General features: G+C 32.3%; 1 protein-coding gene across 1 annotated transcript; it reads right to left on the bottom strand.

Moving 5' to 3' along the window:
* Positions 1-1,229: 1,229 nt before the first annotated feature.
* On the bottom strand, positions 1,230-20,254 carry LOC128984330 (zwei Ig domain protein zig-8-like). Its single transcript, XM_054403924.1, has 8 exons — positions 20,188-20,254; positions 13,277-13,358; positions 8,856-9,022; positions 8,451-8,542; positions 7,597-7,718; positions 6,771-6,948; positions 1,921-2,057; positions 1,230-1,403 (listed from the first exon to the last, which is right to left on the bottom strand). Exons 2-8 carry the CDS (start codon positions 13,332-13,334, stop codon positions 1,303-1,305), a joined length of 855 nt encoding a protein of 284 aa, XP_054259899.1. The 5' UTR covers positions 13,335-13,358; positions 20,188-20,254; the 3' UTR covers positions 1,230-1,302.
* Between the last annotated feature and the right edge of the window lie 796 nt (positions 20,255-21,050).

The following is a 21,050-nucleotide window of genomic DNA, read 5'->3' as shown; positions in this document are numbered from 1 at the left end:
CAAAATGGTGTAAATCCCATTTCTGTAAAAATTACGGTTCAAAAGTTATGGTAAATTATGTTATTTTCCCATAAAAACCACATAAAATAACGAAAAATAGGATTTTAGACAAAAATCCAGTTTTGATTTAACATAGTAGGTTATGGTCCTTACAATTTTGATAGTTTTTTTCATTTTTTAGAAATTTTGATTTTAGATGGAGCTATGTGGGTATGGAGCTTTCCCATAAAACCTCATAAAATAACGGAAAAATAGAATTTTCCCAAAAATGGCCCGAACGATTTTGATAAAAATTTAGTATGTTATAGTCCTTTATATTCTAAACAAAATGGTACAAATCCCTTTTCTGTAAAAATTACGGTTCAAAGGTTATTGTAAATTATGTTATTTCCCCATAAAAACCCCATAAAAAACGGAAAAATTGGATTTCCCAAAATTGGCTCGAACAATTTTGATAAAAATTTAGTATGTTATAGTCCTTTAAATTCTGAACAAAATTGTACAAATCCCATTTCCGTATATTTACTCTCACCATTTACACATGATAAAGGTTGTTGACAAACTTATGGGAGAAAGTATGTGTCAGAATGCTGATACCGTTTATTTAGGTTTATAAATGGATTCAATCTGAAATTATTGATTATGAAGTACAATTTATGGTATAATTATGCCATCTCCGATGGTTTAGAGAGTAAAAATTCCACATAATCAAATGATACTGAACAAAGATAGTTTTACTGAAAAATATAACATGTTTTATTAATGATTGTGTCCAACATCTTACGCATTAGGAATAGAAGGGTATGAATTTCCCTAAGAACTAAAAGTTAAAAACGTACCTTATTTATTTGTTAAGTGCTGTACAATTATTTCTTCTTAATGGTGCAAAAATTATTTATCATATTTACTCTATAGCTTTACTAACAAAGATATTGTTGAAGATAAATAGAAAATTAGTTAAAAATCTAAGATTGACTATATACTCAAAACTGATTTAAACATGAAAGGCTGTGAATAACTATTTTGAACACGTTAATTATACTAAACGCCTATTACCAACAAAACAAAACAAAAATCACCGCCGACCCACTTTGTAACAAAACATTCAACACCAATTAAAACAATCAATATCCAGTTACATCATTCCAATTAAACAGTTTTACACAATTCGGGTTAAAAACATAGAGTAGGAAATGAGGTTTGTTTATTTACAAAATTATATAGTGGAACATGACAGTTTTATCTAACAAATTGCTGAGTATCGTCAAATATACAACATTCAGGATTGTAGCTGTTTCATCGTCATCTCGTGTAAGTCAGCAGCAGCATTGCTGATATCAGCTGAGCTGTAACGTCACTTACGCTGCTAGCAGCGCCATGCTGCATGGCGGCCGGTGTCTCCCCTAGAAAAAAGTTGTTGGTTAATTTTTTATTTAAAATATACATTGTTTTACACAATACTCATCACTCATCACTAGTGTAATATACCTTTAGGTATTTATTTGTAAGTTATTAGCTATAAATGTTTGTGAATGCATAAGTTATAGTTTGTATCAAAAGCATATTCAATAAGCCCATACTACCCAAAAAAAGGAAAACACTAAATCAATGTCAGTATACTCAAGGATAACTTGACTTACAAAAAGTAAATCATACGATTATAATTTTGTTAAAATTCGATCGTTTATTTAGTTACATTACATAATTGAGACATTTGTGTTCTTACTGGTTGAATAATACCATTAATACTGACTATTATTTTTTCACTTCACAAAAAAACTAAAAAAATGAATCCGTTCATTAACAATAATATAAATACATACAATAAAATTTATTAAAAAATATTAACTAAAAGCTACTAGAATAAACATTAACAAAACCATCAGAACAAACGGGCTACATGGAATACACAAAGCCTACCTTTGATGACGTGTACAAATACCGTGGTAGCACCGACTCCCGCCAAAGCACAAGTATAGTTCCCTGAGTCCTCAACTTTGGCGTTCGCTACGAACAAACTGCTTTTCACTCCATCAGCTAACACTTCCGACTTGACACTGCAAATTAACAAAACTGTCAAAAATATGGTTCAAATGCCAATATAGAGAATACAAATTCATATAAGGATGTTGTTGTATCTGTATTCTTTAAGTTTATTCTGATAGCCCTTTTGAAATTTTACATTCGTCTTCGAGCAACCACTGTCTGAATATTGCAGTTTACAGGCTAAGGCTACTTCAAATAAACTGCACGGTTTCACAAAAAAGGAGAGATTATAGGAGGGGTCAGATGTTTCTAAAACAATAAAATTGTTTAAGTTTTAGTGAAATGGAGAGGCATCTATTATTAAAACTTAAAATTTAAAGTTAAAACTTAAAGCTTACTCAAAATAAAATTTAAAACTTAAAACTTACGCAAAACACAAAACTCAGAGCTTAAAACTGTAACATAAAACTTAAAATTACTAACTAAAAACTAAAAAAATTTAACTTAAAAAATTAAGATTTAAACTTAAAACATAATGATCAAAATTTAAAACAATTTGAACAATGAACAATGAACAATGAACAATGAACATCAATTTTATAAAGCATTAATATTATTGGTAAAAGTACATACTATACTATTTTTTTATTCCATATGAAATCTTTTAAAATTTAATGTCGTGCTATTAACCTAAACAGCAGAAACATTGGTTGGTGCATGACCCATCGTCTAGGGAACCCAGGTACTAATCCCACAGATTACAACAGTTTTTTTTTAGCTATTGACGATTCCTTGATCCAGTGCTAAGAGTGCATTTTAAGTTTTAAAAAACTTTATCGAAATGAAATTTCAGGGAAACACATTTTGCATTAGAAAATTGTCCTCATTAAAAACATAGGATAGTTATAAACTTCAACAGAAATTTTATCATTAAAAAAATCACTAACACAAATTTAAAGCTTTAAAGGAATAATGGCTTATCAGTTTATCAAAATCAAACTACAAGATACATTATTATTTAAAATGTTTCACATTTAAAAACGAGAATTCAAAAGGTTCACACAAATTAAAGAGCAAGGCGACAAACTAATTAATTTAAAAGCCGAACTCGTTCAGTAGTTTTCCTAATTACTTAAACAAAAGACAGAACAACTAAATACTCGGTTCATTCTCAACACAAACAATGGACGTGTGGAAGATCTTGATATTGTTGCCTTGGCAACCATTGTTCATTGTTGTCTGCCTTTTGTAGTTGATTATTCTCTGTTGTCTGAGTCTCTGTGCGATTCAGAGTCTTTGTAGCGTGAACGAGTTGGAATGAAAGGCGGGCCTGTTGTTGATAGATAGTTTAGTGGTCTTTGACATAGATGTATCTTGGATGTGTATGGTTTGATTGTCTGTATGTGCGTTTGTATGTGCCATCAATTGGTGGAATTATTTCCTGAATGTATGAGGCGAGAAAGTGGTGTGACGTTTGTGAACTTTGGGTTCGCAAAAGAAATAATGTTTATTAATTTATGTTACTGGTGTACCTGTTGCTTGAATTCAAGCAATTTCTAAGTATTACAGGCGTTATTTTAAAACTAATAAGTCATAATTTCTGATGAGTTTAAAAGAGTCGACTCAAAGATTATGGAAATACTCACGATGTACATAACAGTTCGATATAATCAACATTTCTTGTAAATATCTTATTATTTTTCAAAAGCTTATCTTGTTTTTTAGAGTTTTCTACAACTGTTTCCCACTCATAGAGGCATAAAAAAAATTAAAAACACATGATTTCTAATTCTTCTACTTGGTGTTTTATGACTTTCCTATGTTTCCATAGTTTGCAAATTGGCTCTTTCAATAATTGCTAAAGAAATATAGCACAGTTTTTAAATCAGTTTTCTTTTTACTACAGTATATCAAATGGCCCAGGCTTGCTCGCTTTTTTCCATTGTAATATTTACGCCAACCCAAATTCAAATAGTACGTAATATTTCATTTCAACCAGGTCAGTAAATGTTTGTAGCACACGTTTCCTTAAATTCCAACTAAAATATTAACAGCAATTAAATTATCCAGCTGATCACAATATAAACAAATGTGTTCTTCTTCCTTAAGAAGAAGTTATCCTTATAACATGTTATCATGTTATCCTTATAACATGAGAACTTTAAAAGACACTGGGACAGAGCCCAAGGGATCTTTTTCCAAAATGTAAGGTCAGTTTGAAAATCTACGCACCTAGATGAACATTTTGGTATATAATATGTTGGATTAAATCTTAAAACAAAAAAGCCTTATTCACAAAGTATGTATATGATCAAACATTTGTTTACTAAAATGAAAACATTTACGAAATTGGTACATTTAGTATAAAAGGAAAAGATGAAGTTATATAAAAGTCTATATAAGTCTAGTTTATATAAAGTCTATATAAAAAAACCAAGCACAATGTTTGTTCGAATTATAATCTCTTTGTAAACAGATTTTAGGATTCAAAAAGTAAACTTTTTGAACTTTTTGAGGAAACCCAAATAAAATTAAAATTATTGGAAACGTAAAGATTTAAGAACTGTTTAACGAAATAGTTTTAGAACATTCGCCAAATAATGTTTCAATAAATATCGAAACCAGTTTAACAAGTATGCTCAGTGCTAAGCAATTTAGATAATTAGTTTTAGTTGGTATTTTGAATGGATTAGGTGTAATATGAAATTATAATAACCGTTATAAGATTATAGAACAACATTCTAGAATACTCTGTAATGAATCAACTAGGCTACTTGATATTTTGATGCTGGAATGGTGGTTATCAAAATTATCAAAACCCAGTGTCAAATTTAATAACTTGCATGTTTAATATACAATTGCTTTTGAACAACTTGAATGCAATTTAAGCCTTTTAGTTACACAGTAAGCTTAGCTTAGCATCTAAAATGTCACGGATTAATTTAAAACGACAATATCACGTTCTTTTGATATCAAACGCTTTGTCTTATAGCATTTCGGTCTCTTGCTAGGATATTACATTTAGTACTTATATGTGTATTGCACCATACTGTCTTAATGTTAAACCAGTGTTATTATTTTCACTGTTATAGACGACCATAAGACGTTAGCATTTTAGGTGAACGATTATTTCTGTTCTCTATTTTTATGTCATGCCTATTATTATGGCACAAGTGATTGTTTTTAATGTGAAAAGCATAATTTTTTTGTACTATTCTTGCCAATAGAGAAACAACACAGCTGGGTGTATTTGAACCCAAATAAGCTAAACAATGATTGTTGAATCGACTGAGATGTCTTGTGTAGATATGTCACTTACAAGACAAGCGGTTTCCTCAGTTGAATTGATAAACATAACAAATATTATTGTTTTCTATTGAGTCATAGTTCATAGAATATCAAATTTCCTTCATTAGAACAAGTTTTTTTATATACAACAATATTTTAGCTCACTACTTTGCTATATTATTAATGGACAGCTTTTAATTTGATTTGTACTGTTATTTCATTAATTCTGTAGAATTGCTTAAATTAATTAGCTATAGTTTATCTCGTGCTATAACAGTAACTGTGGTAATGTTAACTGACATGAGAATTTTTTTTTCCTACAGTCACCCGACAAAGTTGGCTTCCTTGTACTGTTTATAGTACAGAAAGCTTCTAATTGCTGCATATTTATACTTTGCCGTACGGTTTATACTTTGCCGTACGGTTTATACTTTGCCGTACGGTTTATACTTTGCCGTACGGTTTATACTTTGCCGTACGGTTTATACTTTGCCGTACGGTTTATACTTTGCCGCACATCAGGATTCCAACGAAACAACACAAAACAGCGTGGTTCTATTATACACGTAATCCGTGTACGCTTGGAAATAGGTTGGCAACACTTTAAGATAAAAATACTATGAGCAGCTGATTGACTATTATAACTACGATTTAACTGTCATTTCGTGTTTATAGTTTCGGTATTTCTGAACTTTCTGGACTTTTCTTTTAAACGTTTTTAAAACATTCCTACTATCTTAATAAACAAGAAAATACCTTTAAAGCATTTTTTTAGGCACGGAAACCACTTCAAATTACAAAATCATACGGAACTATATTCTCAAAACGCGGAGCACAATTCTTGCCGAGGAAAAATAGCGGAGTGATACGGACCGTGGGTACTACTTTCTCTAGGGCACCATTTGTTTTGCCAGCTGAACCTCAAAACGTGTTGTATAGTGTTTGAAAGACTAATTAACTAATTATTTATATGCTTTATAGGGACTGTAGGAAAAATATAATGTGTAACACGAGTGAAAAAGGCCTTTGCTGCACTCGAGATCATTCCACACTCGCCTGCGGCTCGTGCGTAAACATTGCTCTCGTGTGCAGCAAAGTGCCACTTTCACCACTAGTTACACAAATAACTATTTCTATAAACTAATTTTCTGCAACTAACCAAGTTTACTATTTGTATCAAAAACCCTTATTCAAACTGTTGAACAGTCTTTTTATAACCCTGTAAGGATAAAATCGTGATTGCATTAACACTTCAAATTAAAAGTTGGCTGGCATTCTAGTAGAGCGCAGTCTAATCACCAATGACATTTAGCTATACTATAGATAAGTCTGCACTCTCTTTTCCTAGGTTAAACAATTTGCTAAATAGAAAAGTTACAGAATAGAAACTACCACGTAAGGCAAGACATGAAAATACTAAATCTCCATAATCAATTCAAAAACCTCAGTTAAAATACCCGCCAGTTCGTCTGTTCCCTCCAAATACACCGTCTCACCTGATGCCGCCTCGGACGATGTCAAAGTTGAGCACGTGGTCTCCGTGCACCCAGGACACAAAGTGCTGAGGCCGAGGTACCCTAGTGATACGGCACTTAAGTTCCAAAGTGCTACCGGCGTCGTAGAACTTGCTGAGGATACGCAAGCCTCGCTCATCCAGAATCTCGAGGTTCGGTACTAGCCAGAGAGAAAGAAATCAGTGTGCTGTTGGATAGTAAATTCATACATAATTTAATACTGCAATGCATTATTCATGTACTACGACTCTATAAATTTCACGTCAATTCTACTAAACAATTTTGAGCTAATCAAGAACACAGTTTTAAGTAAAAAAAATGTACTAGACACAAAGGTTTGAACTACACAAAACCAGTGAGGTTTTTTTCTTGAGGGTGTAGCAAGGATATGGTCATTCTAAACTTGGGCCCAAGAACCCTGTCATAACATCGTCAACCCAATATGGGAGAGATCATCTCCACACTGCTACTTTACCTCTGCTATTCCTATTGTATGTTTTCACCTTAAATTTGTGTAGTTGCCCAAATCATCGTTCAATGTATTTTATACTACTAATAAATGTACTGAGACCAAACAAAATGTTCAAGAAATGAGAAATTCAGAACGTCTACACCATCTCGCTGCGTCTTTACCCAGGGTTTATCTTAAAAGGAGAATTTGAGAACAGCAGTCATCGGCTAAGCCAGGTGGAGAAGACGGGGGTTTAAACATGTTAGCATTCAATGATATCAAAACGATATACGGTTAGTAAGCAAATACGATACATACAATATATATCAAGTTATTTTTGATCTTCTGGACTCTTACCTGTGACCTGTAGATATCTGTAGTACGTCACCGGAGGATGTGAAGTGACTTGACACTCGTAAAGACCTCGGTCGTCTTCCACCACTCCAGCGATGGTCAACTGCCACTCGTTGTTTTCTGATCTACACGAACAAGTAGAGCAAACAGTGATTAACTTTGTGTCTTAAAGTTGTAGTTTAGATTCGGCCCTATTTCAAATTTACTTGTAAATAGATAAATATATATAGATAATAAGTTCAATAAACAAAGATAACTGTAAACTTTTAGGGAGCCCTGTTGGTTGAACTTAGAGGTGATCCAAACATACAGTCTCACTTCTATGATTATTTGATCTGATGATGATTTCTATGATGAACTGATGATTTGATCATTCGTTTCAATTCACCTCAAGTCATTTCTAACAGTTTTAATTCACATAAGTCCCTAAATGCTCCTAATAGTTTGATCACTTGTATGTTTAATGCATACACATACACAGTTTTAATTCAGTCGGTTCCCAGTAAATTAATACATTCAAGTCAGTGAAGGTTCCTGACAGTGATTTTCAATTACTAAATTCCTTTTAATACTAATTATTTTTCTCTTTCATTTAGTCTTATGTTTAAAATCTATTGATAAAGTACTATTTCCATAGACCACCAAAGATCTATCCAATTCACCTTAAAGGCCAATGGCAGAATTCAAGCTCACTACTTAAATGTTTATTCCTCTTCATGATGAATCTATCTTGGATAGAATTTCAATCAGAACATAATGTATACAATAATGCTATTAAGTATGTGTACAACCAAAAATATGACTCAAAACGTATTGCGTACGTTATTAAATTGACATTGTAGACGAAACATGCTTACCTCTGAAACGTATATCTGGGATCTCTTGAGTATATCTCCAGCCCGACAGACAACAACCGCAGCTGACCGTCATGACGTCTCAGCCAGGAAACCTGAACAAGATTGCCATTGTTTATCAATTAAAACCAATCAAAAAGCAATATCTTACTATGATAAAACATACTCATCCATGCAGACTCATCATATAAATAGATCAAACAAATTTTAATGTTACCTAGAGGAAGTTTTGTTGTTAAATTAAATTGGACGCTATTCTTACGAAATATTAATATAAATTATGTTTTTATTAATTGCATTAATTTACCCCTAATGTCTACTAGTGTGACTCTCGGTGTTGGGGGTGAGGAGAGGGGGGGAGGGTATTCCTCAAAATTCCAACCCACGATACTAATTGCCACTACTGACCGTGTTCCTCTCAGTAAGATCGTCGAAGGCGCACTGGAGGATGGCGGTCGCTCCCGCCTGGACCGTCAGGTTCAAGAATGGGGCGGAGTCCTTGGTCGGAGGATCCTCTCCCAGACTGAGGTCCTCGTCGTCCCAGAGCGGGTAGAGAGAGTCATTGTCACTCAGGTCTGGAAAATATATTAGTGGTTGGAATAACAAAATTGAACTTTTACAAAAGTTAATTCTTTAGAGGTTATGAGGTTTATTGTATTGTTTAAATGTTTTAAGTTCTCCACTAAGCAGATAAATAGACATGCATTATCGATTCAAATTCATCGTGAATCACTTGTGTATATGGTGTGAATGTTTTCAGTTGGTTAATTTATGTTTAAATGGGTTTTATCAATGATTAATTATTAACAATCAGTTAATGAGATGGGACGACGCCACCTAGTTGACTTCATCATAAATGTACGCATTCAGTATTTATTTATCGTTTTTCATGTAATGCGTATACAGGGTTAGTAAAAAGTGTGGGGACCCCCTGTTATTTTTTTAACGGCCCATACTAGAAAAACTAAACTCAGCACACCATTATGGCATGTTATGAAGTACTTTTTGGGCATAACCGCCACTTGGCGTTCATCCCCAAAATGGAGGATTTTGGGGGAAACTCAAAAATTTCAAACACAAAGACCCATCGAGTGACCCCTCATTTTGAAGGTCCCGTTAAAAGAAAACCAACAACGCAAACTAGAGGTCTCTATCTCAGTTCAGTAAAAAATGGCAGCCAATTGAAATTCTCATAAGTTCTCAAACCCAAAATGGGGGATTTGGGGGGAAACTCAAAAATTTTAAATGATAAGCCCCATCGAGTGACCCCTCATTTTGAAGGTCATAATAAAAGAAAAGTAACAATGCAAACTATAGGTATTTATTTTAACACAGTAAAATATGGCAGCTAATTGAATATAAAATTGCAAGTTATTTCCGATTTCTAAAGATTTCAATCAGCTTCCATTTTTTACTGGATTGAGGTAGAAACCTCTAGTTTGCGTTGTTAGTTTTCGTTTACCAGGACCTTCAAAATGAGGGGTCACTCGATGGGGCTTATCGTTTAAAACTTTGAGTTTCTCCCAAAATCCCCATTTTGGGTTTGGTAAGCAAGTGGCTATTACCTAGGCTTAAAAAGTACTTCATAACATGCCAAAAAGGTGTGTAGAGTTTAGTTTTCCTAGTGTAAGCCGCTACAAAATTTACAACAGGTCTCCAGACTTGGAAAGCTGTAAGTTAATTGGAACTTCTGAGAATTTCAATTGGCTGCCATTTTTTACTGGATTGAGATAAATACCTCTAGTTTGCGTTGTTGGCTTTCTTTTACCAGGACCTTCAAAATGAGGGGTCACTCAATGGGTGTTTGAAATTTTTGAGTTTCACCCAAAATCCCCCATTTTGGGGATGTACACCAAGTGACAAAGGTTTGCCGAGTTTAATAACCACACTTTTTACTAACCCTGTATATAAACACACCATTAAGGCAGTGTGAATTCAAGCTGTTTATACTCCAGTTTAGTTAGGCTAGGGTGGATGGGTTTTAAGTAGGAGTACTATATTTTAATTATGTTAACGACAAATATTATTTGTTTAGGTTGACCAAATCCAGATGGTAGAAAATATAAGCAGTCAAAACAGTGTTTTTTCTCCATCCAAAGGTAGCTTAGTATTCCTCCATTATACTTAGTGCTGAATTTAAAATACATTACTTTTACTGTTAAATTTCGTGGTTTTATTCCTTATTGCTCCACCATCCAAACTCGATTGCTGCATAACCCATAAAATATTTGTTTGAATATCAACATTTATACGATATTCAATTATCGATACAAGAAAGAAAAATCAATGGTTATCAAGACAATTCACTATTTTTTTTATGAATATCTCATGATTGGGAAATTGTTTGGGTCTATTGGAAATTAATTTCAATGGTTCATAGATAAATCTACAGTTATGTATGAATTTATGAACTAACTAATTATGAAAAAGTAGTCCATAGTTTGCAATGAGAGGACAGCTGCTCTATTGCAGCTGTTTTACCCTTTAATGCACTCAACACTGACCTTTGCTAGGATTAAACAACTGGTGTAATTTATCACCTGCATGGAAATACTGCATTTGTACTTTTGTAGAAAAGTAACAAAAATAGAAAAAGTCAAACACTATTTTGCTACTTATAACATGACATATTGGTGGGAAATACTTAAAAATGGTGTACTTTCACAGTCATTTCCATGCTAGAGTGTTCTGATAATTTTCCCTTTGATAATCCAATAAATATTTCAGCAAAGTGTTCCTGTCTTGTCGGATTATTTATTTATTCAAGTATTTTCCATCAGCACCTCTCTAGCACTGCCAGTCCATCCAGGTGTGAATTACAGTATTTGGATTTAAAGAATGAGAATTAATTCTGTGCAAACAATAAATTTAAAGCTGCAACTGCGATATCAATCATTATATAAGAAAGTAAATTTTACATAAATTTAAAAAGTATAAAACTAGTGTAATATTTTTTTTAAGCTATAGTTGAATGACAACTAAACTATTAGTGTTACTACACTTATTTTAAATAATTATTTGAATTATTCTGCTATCCATAATTTTCCTATTAAATACAGATAAAAAAGGGAAAACTTTGAAAATAAGATTTGATCCCATTAGGATTCAGAGGATAATTGGCTTAATAACTGGCTGGGTAGCTGAGTGGCTATAGTGCTCGCCTAGTAATCAAAAGGTCGCCGGTTTGATCCTGAGAAAAGTCAGTAGCTTTTTGATGGTTCGAAACTGGACCCAGCTGTTCCTGATCATTGGGCTTTAAATACATGATCCTGACTAATGAAACCGCTGATCTTAGTCAGTAACAAAGCTACACAGATCATCACACACCATTCTACACTCATCCTTCACTCATATTTGGGTTAAAATTCACACCTAGATGGCGTCCCCATCTCAATGATTGATTATTGATAATTGATAATAATTGAAAATGCTAAATGAGAGCATAAATCAAAATACAGGGTTAGTAAAAAGTGTGGAGACCCCCTGTTATTTTTTTAACGGCCAATATTAGAAAAGCTAAACTCGGCACACCATTATGGCATGTTATGAAGTACTTTTTGGGCATATCGGCCACTTGGTGTTCATCCCCAAAATGGGGGATTTTGGGGGAAACTAAAAAATTTCAAATACAAAGACCCATCGAGTGACCCCTCATTTTGAAGGTCCTGGTAAAAGAAAACCAACAACGCAAACTAGAGGTCTCTATCTCAGTTCAGTACAAAATGGCAGCCAATTGAAATTCTCATAAGTCCCCAAACCCAAAATGGGGGATTTTGGGGGAAACTCAAAGATTTTGAATGATAAGCCCCATCAAGTGACCCCTCATTTTGAAGGTAATAATAAAAGAAAACTAACAACGCAAACTATAGGTCTCTATCTTAACACAGTAAAATATGGCAGCCAATTGAATATAAAATTGCAAGTTATTTCCGATTTCTAAAGATTTCAATCAGCTTCCATTTTTTACTGGATAGAGATAGAAACCTCTAGTTTGCGTTGTTAGTTTTGTTTTACCAGGACCTTCAAAATGAGGGGTCACTTTATGGGGCTTATCGTTTAAAACTTTTGAGTTTCCCCCAAAATCCCCCATTTTGGGTTTGGTAAGCAAGTGGCTATTAGGCTTAAAAAGTACTTCCTAACATGCCGAAAAGGTGTGTAGAGTTTAGTTTTCCTAGTGTGAGCCGCTACAAAATTTACAGGGGGTCTCCAGACTTGGAAAGCTGCAAGTTAAATTCAACTTCTGAGAATTTCAATTGGCTGCCATTTCTTACTGGATTGAGATAAATACCTCTAGTTTGCGTTTTTTGTTTTCTTTTACCAGGACCTTCAAAATGATGGGTCACTCGATAGGTCTTTGTATTTGAAATATTTTAGTTCCCCCCAAAATCCCCCATTTTGGGGATGTACACCAAGTGACGATTATGCCCAAAAAGTACTTCATAACATGTCATAAAGGTGTGCCGAGTTTAGTTTTTCTAGTATGGGCCGTTAAAAAAATAACAGGGGGTCTCCACACTTTTTACTAACCCTGTATATTCATTCATAAAGGTTTGCCGAGCTGATGAGATCTGTTACACAACTGCACTGAAATAAATTGGTCCAGTATAAAATGTTTTACATCCTAAGGTTATTGAGAAAGACTAAAATATCTAATACAAATTGACATCGATCAATAGTGTAATCTAGATCATCGTTTAGGTTTACTTTTCTTTTGATCAAATAGTTTGACAGTGTTAATGCATACACATAATAACTCACACGAACAAAACGTGTAGGCTAAGTACTTAAAGATTAGTTAGTCATTTTTAGATTTAAATAACAAATCTTACCGTTTTGAGCTGAAGGACAGTGGATCCACAAACTGATTAAAACAAGCTCCAAGATCATCTTGAGATCATCTCATAATGGATTCTGAAACAATTATAAAATCCTAGATCAGAAGATGTTTGGCCATAACGTCACAAAACATTTAACGATTTTCATCAACCGTTTAGAACAAAATAACATTCTGACTTCTAATTTTGATTTCTTAGGATAAAATTTTTGTTTACAAGCAAATATGTCAGTACTTCGATTACCTAATCAAGAACTGACTTGCGGTCAACATATTATGATATGTAACTCCATTATGATCCATGATTTAATAGACATAAACAGCAATAATACTATCCTAATAATAAAGGAAGTATAAAATACAGATTCATATTTACTTGCAAACCAAAATTTGATCCAAAGAAAAATCAAAATATGAAATCAAGTATTTTGAAAATAGTTAAATGAATCTACATAATTAATCTAAAGTGGTATTGCATGTTTAAAAATATAACGTATAAAAAAATATAACATATAATGATGAAAAATTTAACTATTGTAATTAACCGTTATGTTTAAACAATTTTATAGTAAAAGGTAAAAAGGGGGTTCGCAGATATTCAAAAAGGGTGTTGCGTATGAAATTTCAGCACTTACTTCAAGTTGGTGAAACAAATAACCGTTGCCTTCCTCTAACATTATAAAGGACATACTAGTATTCAACCTCACTGTGGTGCTTGGGCACATGGGGTGGCAAATCACAATATCAATACAACACGCTTATATGCTATGACACCATGCAACTCTAAAGGGGAATGTGGAGATCAACCCATTATAATCTCACCACACTTAACCGACGTGATCCTGAACCTCTCAAGAGAGTATTAGTCGGGTTATATTGGGTTTGTGTGGATTAGTAATCGAACAGCTGATATCATCCCATCTATATAGATCAGCTGTCGCAAATCTTTTACTAAAAAAGAATGTAGTGTGAGCCAGTCACAGATTGTGCTAGTGTCTAAAACTCTATTTTGTACCTTATTTTTCGTTCTTGACATAGTTGCTGGGTCACAACATTTGCTATAGCTCATAATAAGTCATTCTATCAGTTTAACTTGGTAAAAACCATCATGTAATCGGCAGAAATCAGTAATTTAGATCAGCGCAATCTGTAGGTGGCTCACATCAACTAAGACAAATTGTATTAAAAACACCTTAGGTGTCAAGGTAAGACATAAAACAGGACAGATTTCTTTTCGTTTTGTACACTTTATTTCCTTACCCGTATCAGCAAACCTAGGTACTCACCTAGTGTTCTTTCAAAGAGAAATACATCTTCTAGGAATTTTTTTGTGAAAATCCAATCGAGCAAAGTCTGCAGGTTTGATGCTATGTGGGAGATTTAATATTGACAACGTTTAGGGACGTATTTTCCATTAATAAACTTCGTATTTTAGGGTGAAACAGGTTTTCATTGAGCAAAATGTTGCTAATAATGCTAAAATGTTGTTAAAATAAACTTTTTTTTTAAATGTGGATACAACATTTTTTTCGTACACATGAGTCAATATCACACAATAAGTTGGAACTTTTCAAGTTGTGAAGTTCTCCAACAGAGATTAAGTTCTCCTCACATTTGAGACCCTTGGTTTTTGTCTTTCTACAATAGAAATATCGACCCACAGTTTAAAGTAACCTTTGGACAAACAGGTAATGACAAAACGACATGGCTTGGTAATGGTGACTAGGAATTTGATCCTAGGTTTCCTAAACAGAAGGCGTGCGTTCTAGCTTTGACTACAATAGTCAATGGTTCTAGCCTGGACAACTACCAAGAAAATTTCGCATGAAACATAAAAGGTTTACAACACTGATTTGTTTTTAACGTAAGGTAAAAATGGTATAAATCTGCTGTTCTTTAGGTTTTTTAGTGAAGCTTCTTGTTAGAGTAAAATACAAAACCGTTTTGCACAACGTCACCAGGACATCAATAAATCAGCAACCCATAACGCCATTTCAATCCAAGTTTACTTGTGGATATTGAAAAACATTCCACGGTCAATTATCTCCTTAAAATGTTTCTGTTCTTCTTGTAAAATAATTTTAGATCTTTTGCAGACCACTTATTGAAAAAGGTATTTTCGATCAACTTTCTGTATCCAATAAGTGTATTATATTGCAAATATAAAGCTGTAATTTATAGACACAAATTAGACACTTAAATAGATTTGGCTGTTAAACTGCATTTAAATTGGTCATTTGTTTGTTTACGATAATTATTGAGTACACAAGTTAGTAGTTGTTAATGTTCATTGAACTAATAAAACATAGGAAATTCAGTCAACTTACATTTTTACAATTCAGTAGGAGATTTTATTTCCAGACCATTTTTTACTAAGTTGCCAAAACACAATGATTTCTAAATTAAAGTGAATATGATTGAAAAGGAATGTATACTTCATGAATTAAATAAATAAATTCGTTTTGTCGACTATTGTCTGTGAAAAGAAATGCTGTGTCAGCTATTTGTCTGTGTGTTGTTTGTTGTGTATACTTATAAGCAACGATTATTTCTAAGGGTCTAAGTGGTTAACTATTATTTTGTTTTTGTTGGACCTTCAAAAAAAATGTTTACATATTATTTTTAATCTTGACTTTAGAAATGGTCGTTTGATGCTGTTTCAATTACAACTAACCATCATGGTTTGTTTGTTTCGATAAAAAAACAGCATCACCTCAACAATTTCGTAATTAAAATTAATTTTCATTGTTTACAAGACAGTGATAACTTACAACGTCTGAATAAACAATTCTGGGCGAGGTTTAGAAAAAGATAAGTCAAAGCACGTTCCAAGTAAATTATTACTGCTGGTGAACCCGAGACATAGAGCTTTCCTCTTATAGGGACAGTTTTTTGGTGGTATATTTTAGGCTACTCTAAAAAAATTGTTAATTCAAGTTATTAGATAGCGTATTTTAATATTCGATAAACTAAACAATACATATTCGGGCTCGTTTTTTAGAATAGTCTGTATTAAAAAAATAAATTGACTTGCCTTAAGAAATATCCACGCAAAAGTTATAATGAATATGTAACATTACAACGTTCGTCTATATTTTTAATATGGCTATACAATTTACGAAATAAAACTATATACAAAAACAATCCTTACCTTTGACTGTCCCAACATTGCGTTATTTGAAATAATTAACATAGATTTCAAATAATTTATAGACGAAATTATTTAACAAAACTATTGCTACTACACTTATTCGTCTACAGTTATTGTATTATTCTACTAATACATTATTCGTATACAATTATTAGTAGGCGAAACAATTCTAATGTTTAAGATGTTTATTTGACTATTTAAATCAAATTTACTTGTGTGTAGTTTCGATATGGATACAGATAAAGGTTAGATTGTCAAACTAGTATGTCATTGAAATATGTAATATCTCGACAATTTTAAATATTCTCAATCATAGACTTCCAAAATGTGACGATCACGAAATCGACACAGATGTTTTACAATTCAAGACTACTTATCTTATAAATTCCTAATCGTTTTTGATTGTATATATATATATATATATAGTAGGAAATGTAGTTTTAAAGATTGACTATACTCATTCAAAATAATACAGCAAATATATAAATTTAAAATATGAGTTTACTTGGTTTACATATCTCAAAAATAAACACTAATATGTCCATCTGATGTAGGGTTAAATAATAACAGAAACTAAGATAAAATCGGATTTTTAGTGTCGAAATACTTGCAAAATTGCAATAATTATCTTTGGAATTCCTGTTATTGTACATCCTTACATATAAATACGTGAAGGCGATTTCTACGAAACACTACTCCTCCGTTAATAATGGACGAATTTTTACAAACGATGTGTCAAAATTAATTATTTTTTGTGTAGACACCCCTTTCACCAATTCCTGTAATAAAAGTTCTCGGGATTTGCCCCACAGGCCATACAAATCCCAATGTATTTCGTACGAAGAAAATATTTTGTCTTTTTAACAGAGGAATTATTTGTATTAATTACAGCTGTTCATAGTAAACACATGTGATACACACAAAAGCGTTCGTTTTCAGAGTAAGTTCGTTTTCAGTTTTGTAGTGGAGTGATTGATTACATTATTTTTGAGTTGACTCTTTTAAGTAATCGGAAATTATGACTTTCGAGCAACTGGTACACTGGTATATATTATTATTAGTTGAGGAACATAAATGTGCTAAGTAAGAATCTAGAGATCTAAAATAGCTCGTCCAATTTTTTACCGGTCATGTTTAAGATACAGAAAATATGTATTAGAAGTTAAAAATTAACAGCCTACAGTAGTAAACTTGAACTCAAAACCAACAGATCAACAACATTAATCTTTTGTGTCACAGAAAGAAGACAAAAACTATAAAACGCCACTGCCAAAGTTGTCGACACCTCGGAAAAGGTTTTTTGTTCCTCTCAACCCAAAGCTGTTCTTCATTCTGTTTGTTTCAAGTTGTAAATAAAGGTAAAAAGAAAAGTTTAAGTTTTCAATGTGTATTAAAAAACACATTACTTTAATGATATCTTAGACGCTGTAATCTTTTTGGTCCTAACAATTAATTGTTCGGTTGGAATTTTATTTAAAATCCCGTTTGTGAGTAAATAAAATTTAACGAGTTTGTAACTAGCATTACTAAAATTGTGGCACCGAAAATATAGTCGACTGTGAATGAAACCATAGAAAATAAAAACTATTCTCTATTAACATAAAATGGTAAAATGCTAATATTTTTTATGATTGATTTACAATAGGATGTTTCGACAAATCTTCAATAATTTTATGATTTTAACTAGTATTACAACTTAAAATAGCTTCTTAGCTTCATTTTATCATTCTAAAAAGAATTGAAACTTAGAAATCCGAACGGAGCGTTCATTTCGAACAACTGTTTGGTTTGGTTTCAAATCCCGCTTGTGAATTTATAAAATTTAAATGTTTTTTTATTATTATAGTTCAAAATGTGGCCCTTAAAAAATATAGTCGAATTTTAGAAAGTAACAATCCAGTAATTGATAAATATCTTATATTGACATAAAATTGAAGTAGCTATTACCGTAGGTGGCACGGTAAGACCACCCAACAACGATAGACCCGGTACCGATTTACTTTTTCATTTTGATGTCCCCAGAGGCCAAAAACGCTATTCGTTGAAATGTATACATATATATAGGGTTTTATAGGGTTATATGTGTGTGGCCATGAACTCGAGAATTGTTGTCTGATTTTGATGAAATTTGATTCAAAGGCTAAGGTGGGATAAACTTGAATGAGTTCGCGAACAAGCATGATCGGACCATGAGAACGAGGATTTTTGGAGAGTTTTATGGGGTAGAAATTGGTTTTTGTCATTTTTAGTCCTCAAAACACAATATTTTCCAATTGTTTTCTAGACCATTTTAAAAAATTAAAAAAGCAAACCATTTAGTATATCAATGTGTTTTTGTACAATTATTGGTAACGGAGAAAATTTTAAATAATTGTAAATTAAAAATTCCCGTGTTGTTCTTACGGAGAATATTGTAAAATTTTGTAGTTTGCTTGTTTATGGATATATTTATATCAAACTTAGCAAATGTCTTTCTTTATACCAAGCTATTAATATTTTACTTTAAACCACACTATATTAGTTTTCTAGGACAGCAAACCTAGGTACTCGTTAAAGCTTATGTCACTTAAATAAATTTAATGGAAAATCAATTAAGATTCGCTTAGTGGCAGGTTTGCTGTGGCGGGAGTATCATGATTTTAACTAGTATTTCGACTTAAAATGGCTTCAAAGTTTCAATTTCTCTCCAAACAGTCGAAACTTTTGAATGCCAAACGAAGCGTTCAATTTGAAAGTCTCTTTCGTTTCAAGTTACAGACAATCCATTGTTTGTGCCGCTGCCGGAATCCTGAATATATTGTATTGATTGGGTTTCTCGAATTTCAAACTGCTTTCCACATTCATTGTGTTAATATTAGAGAACGAGACTTTACGAGTTAAATTATTATGATTCTATACCAATAAGGTTTAATCGTTTGTATCTCTATGTTGATTTTAACAATATGAAATGGGTAAGCTCTGGAATTGAAAGGTAGTATTTAAGTGATTTAAATATATTCGTTGAATTCTGTTTTAAGACTTTTGGATTTTCGATCTTTATTCAGAAATTGTATTTTTTTTTTACTCGAACGTACTAAAAGCATATTCCAATAACACATGCTGTGTGTACAATGTAGTTGTTAATGTAGGAATATAATTATGTACAGTAATTTATACAAATATATGTTCAAGTAAGCCTCAAATTAAATACGCCGTCATGAAATTGGGTCGTGTGCTTCGAAAATGTGTGTGTTAGAATGAGTTAATAATTATATTACATATAATGATATTTGCCAATAACTTAGTTAGCTTCAACCGTATTTTAACAATACCAAATAGGGAGGCATTGTTGAGAAATTTGTTTTTTATTGTACTAAATACATATAACTAGTATTACAATACACTCTAATAAATTAATTATTAATATATAGCAAGTTTTAATATTTTATAATATCATTATACAGTTAAATATTTTTTACAATTCATAAGTAAAACTATTTGATTAATTAGGTAATTAGGGATTTAGTTTATAGTCAGACATGAATAATCTCTGTCATTGGAATTTAAATCAATTTATAAGACGATTTTTAGTAATTAAATACTATTTAGCTACACTTTTGGCTATTGAAAAAGGAATACATTATTTATTATGTTTACCAGTTTTTTCCTCATAAATCTAAATTAAATACTATGTGGGCACAATTAAATAATGCAGCTAGTTCCAACAAAAGACATGCAGTAAAATTATTTTAATGTATTATTTATGATTTAGCAACCTGGTCCTGTATATTCCTTATGCAAGAATCACTGCACCCAACATCAGCTCCCAACAACAGTCTACGCGCTACTGACGCTCTTACAACTATGAAACCGCACCAAGTTAGTTCGGGTGGTTCCGACACAGTTCGGGAATCATCGGCTTGGTTCGTGAATGTTCGATAACAATCATTTACTTGAAGGATCCTTTTTTCAACTGTCCTACTAAACCAATTTTTACGATTAAGGTGTCATTGTAAAGCTTATGATCTAGCTACCCCTTTAGCGTTTGATTCTTTTAGATTTTGCTTTCTAAGATTTTGTGTTCACTGACTAAGTTTCTTAAAACGGTTTGAATGTGAATTTTAATGGGAATAGTTAACCTTTTTATTGATTTTTTTAACCAGTCAGATTGTAAACAAGAGACAAAACAGTAAATGAAAATGGTTTTTACATAGTCTACTTTTTAATCTGTAACCTGATTGAGGTTCGAAAACTACTTTTTCATTACACTGTCTCAAAAACAGCTGTCTTACGGATCGTTTTGAGTCCCCACTCCGGATTCGAATCATGTGTTTATGTCAAAGCTTATCTCATAAACAAATCAGCTGTTTTGATCCTTCAAAATGCTTTAACAATATAGAGCATTTTGTACACATAACCTTACATAACCTAATTCATTCAGTGTTACTGTATTTTGGAGTAGTGACAGTGAAAATGGACCAAATAAGTAATCGATTTGTTTGGTAAAGTAAACGTTCCTTTTTAATCAAACGGTTTTGGCTATATTTTGTATTTTCTGCTATAATATATGACAATGCAATGAAAAATATTGTTCGTAACTCATCCTAAAATGCTTTATTGTGACTTAATCGAATTTCCG

The sequence above is a fragment of the Macrosteles quadrilineatus genome, unplaced genomic scaffold, assembly GCF_028750875.1.
Source record: "Macrosteles quadrilineatus isolate MER2022 unplaced genomic scaffold, UCM_ALF_1.0 Scaffold_1__1_contigs__length_201487025, whole genome shotgun sequence".
Lineage (NCBI taxonomy): Eukaryota > Metazoa > Arthropoda > Insecta > Hemiptera > Cicadellidae > Macrosteles > Macrosteles quadrilineatus.
The sequence above is the reverse complement of the archived record's forward strand: the minus strand, read 5'-3'. Positions and strand labels throughout refer to the sequence as shown.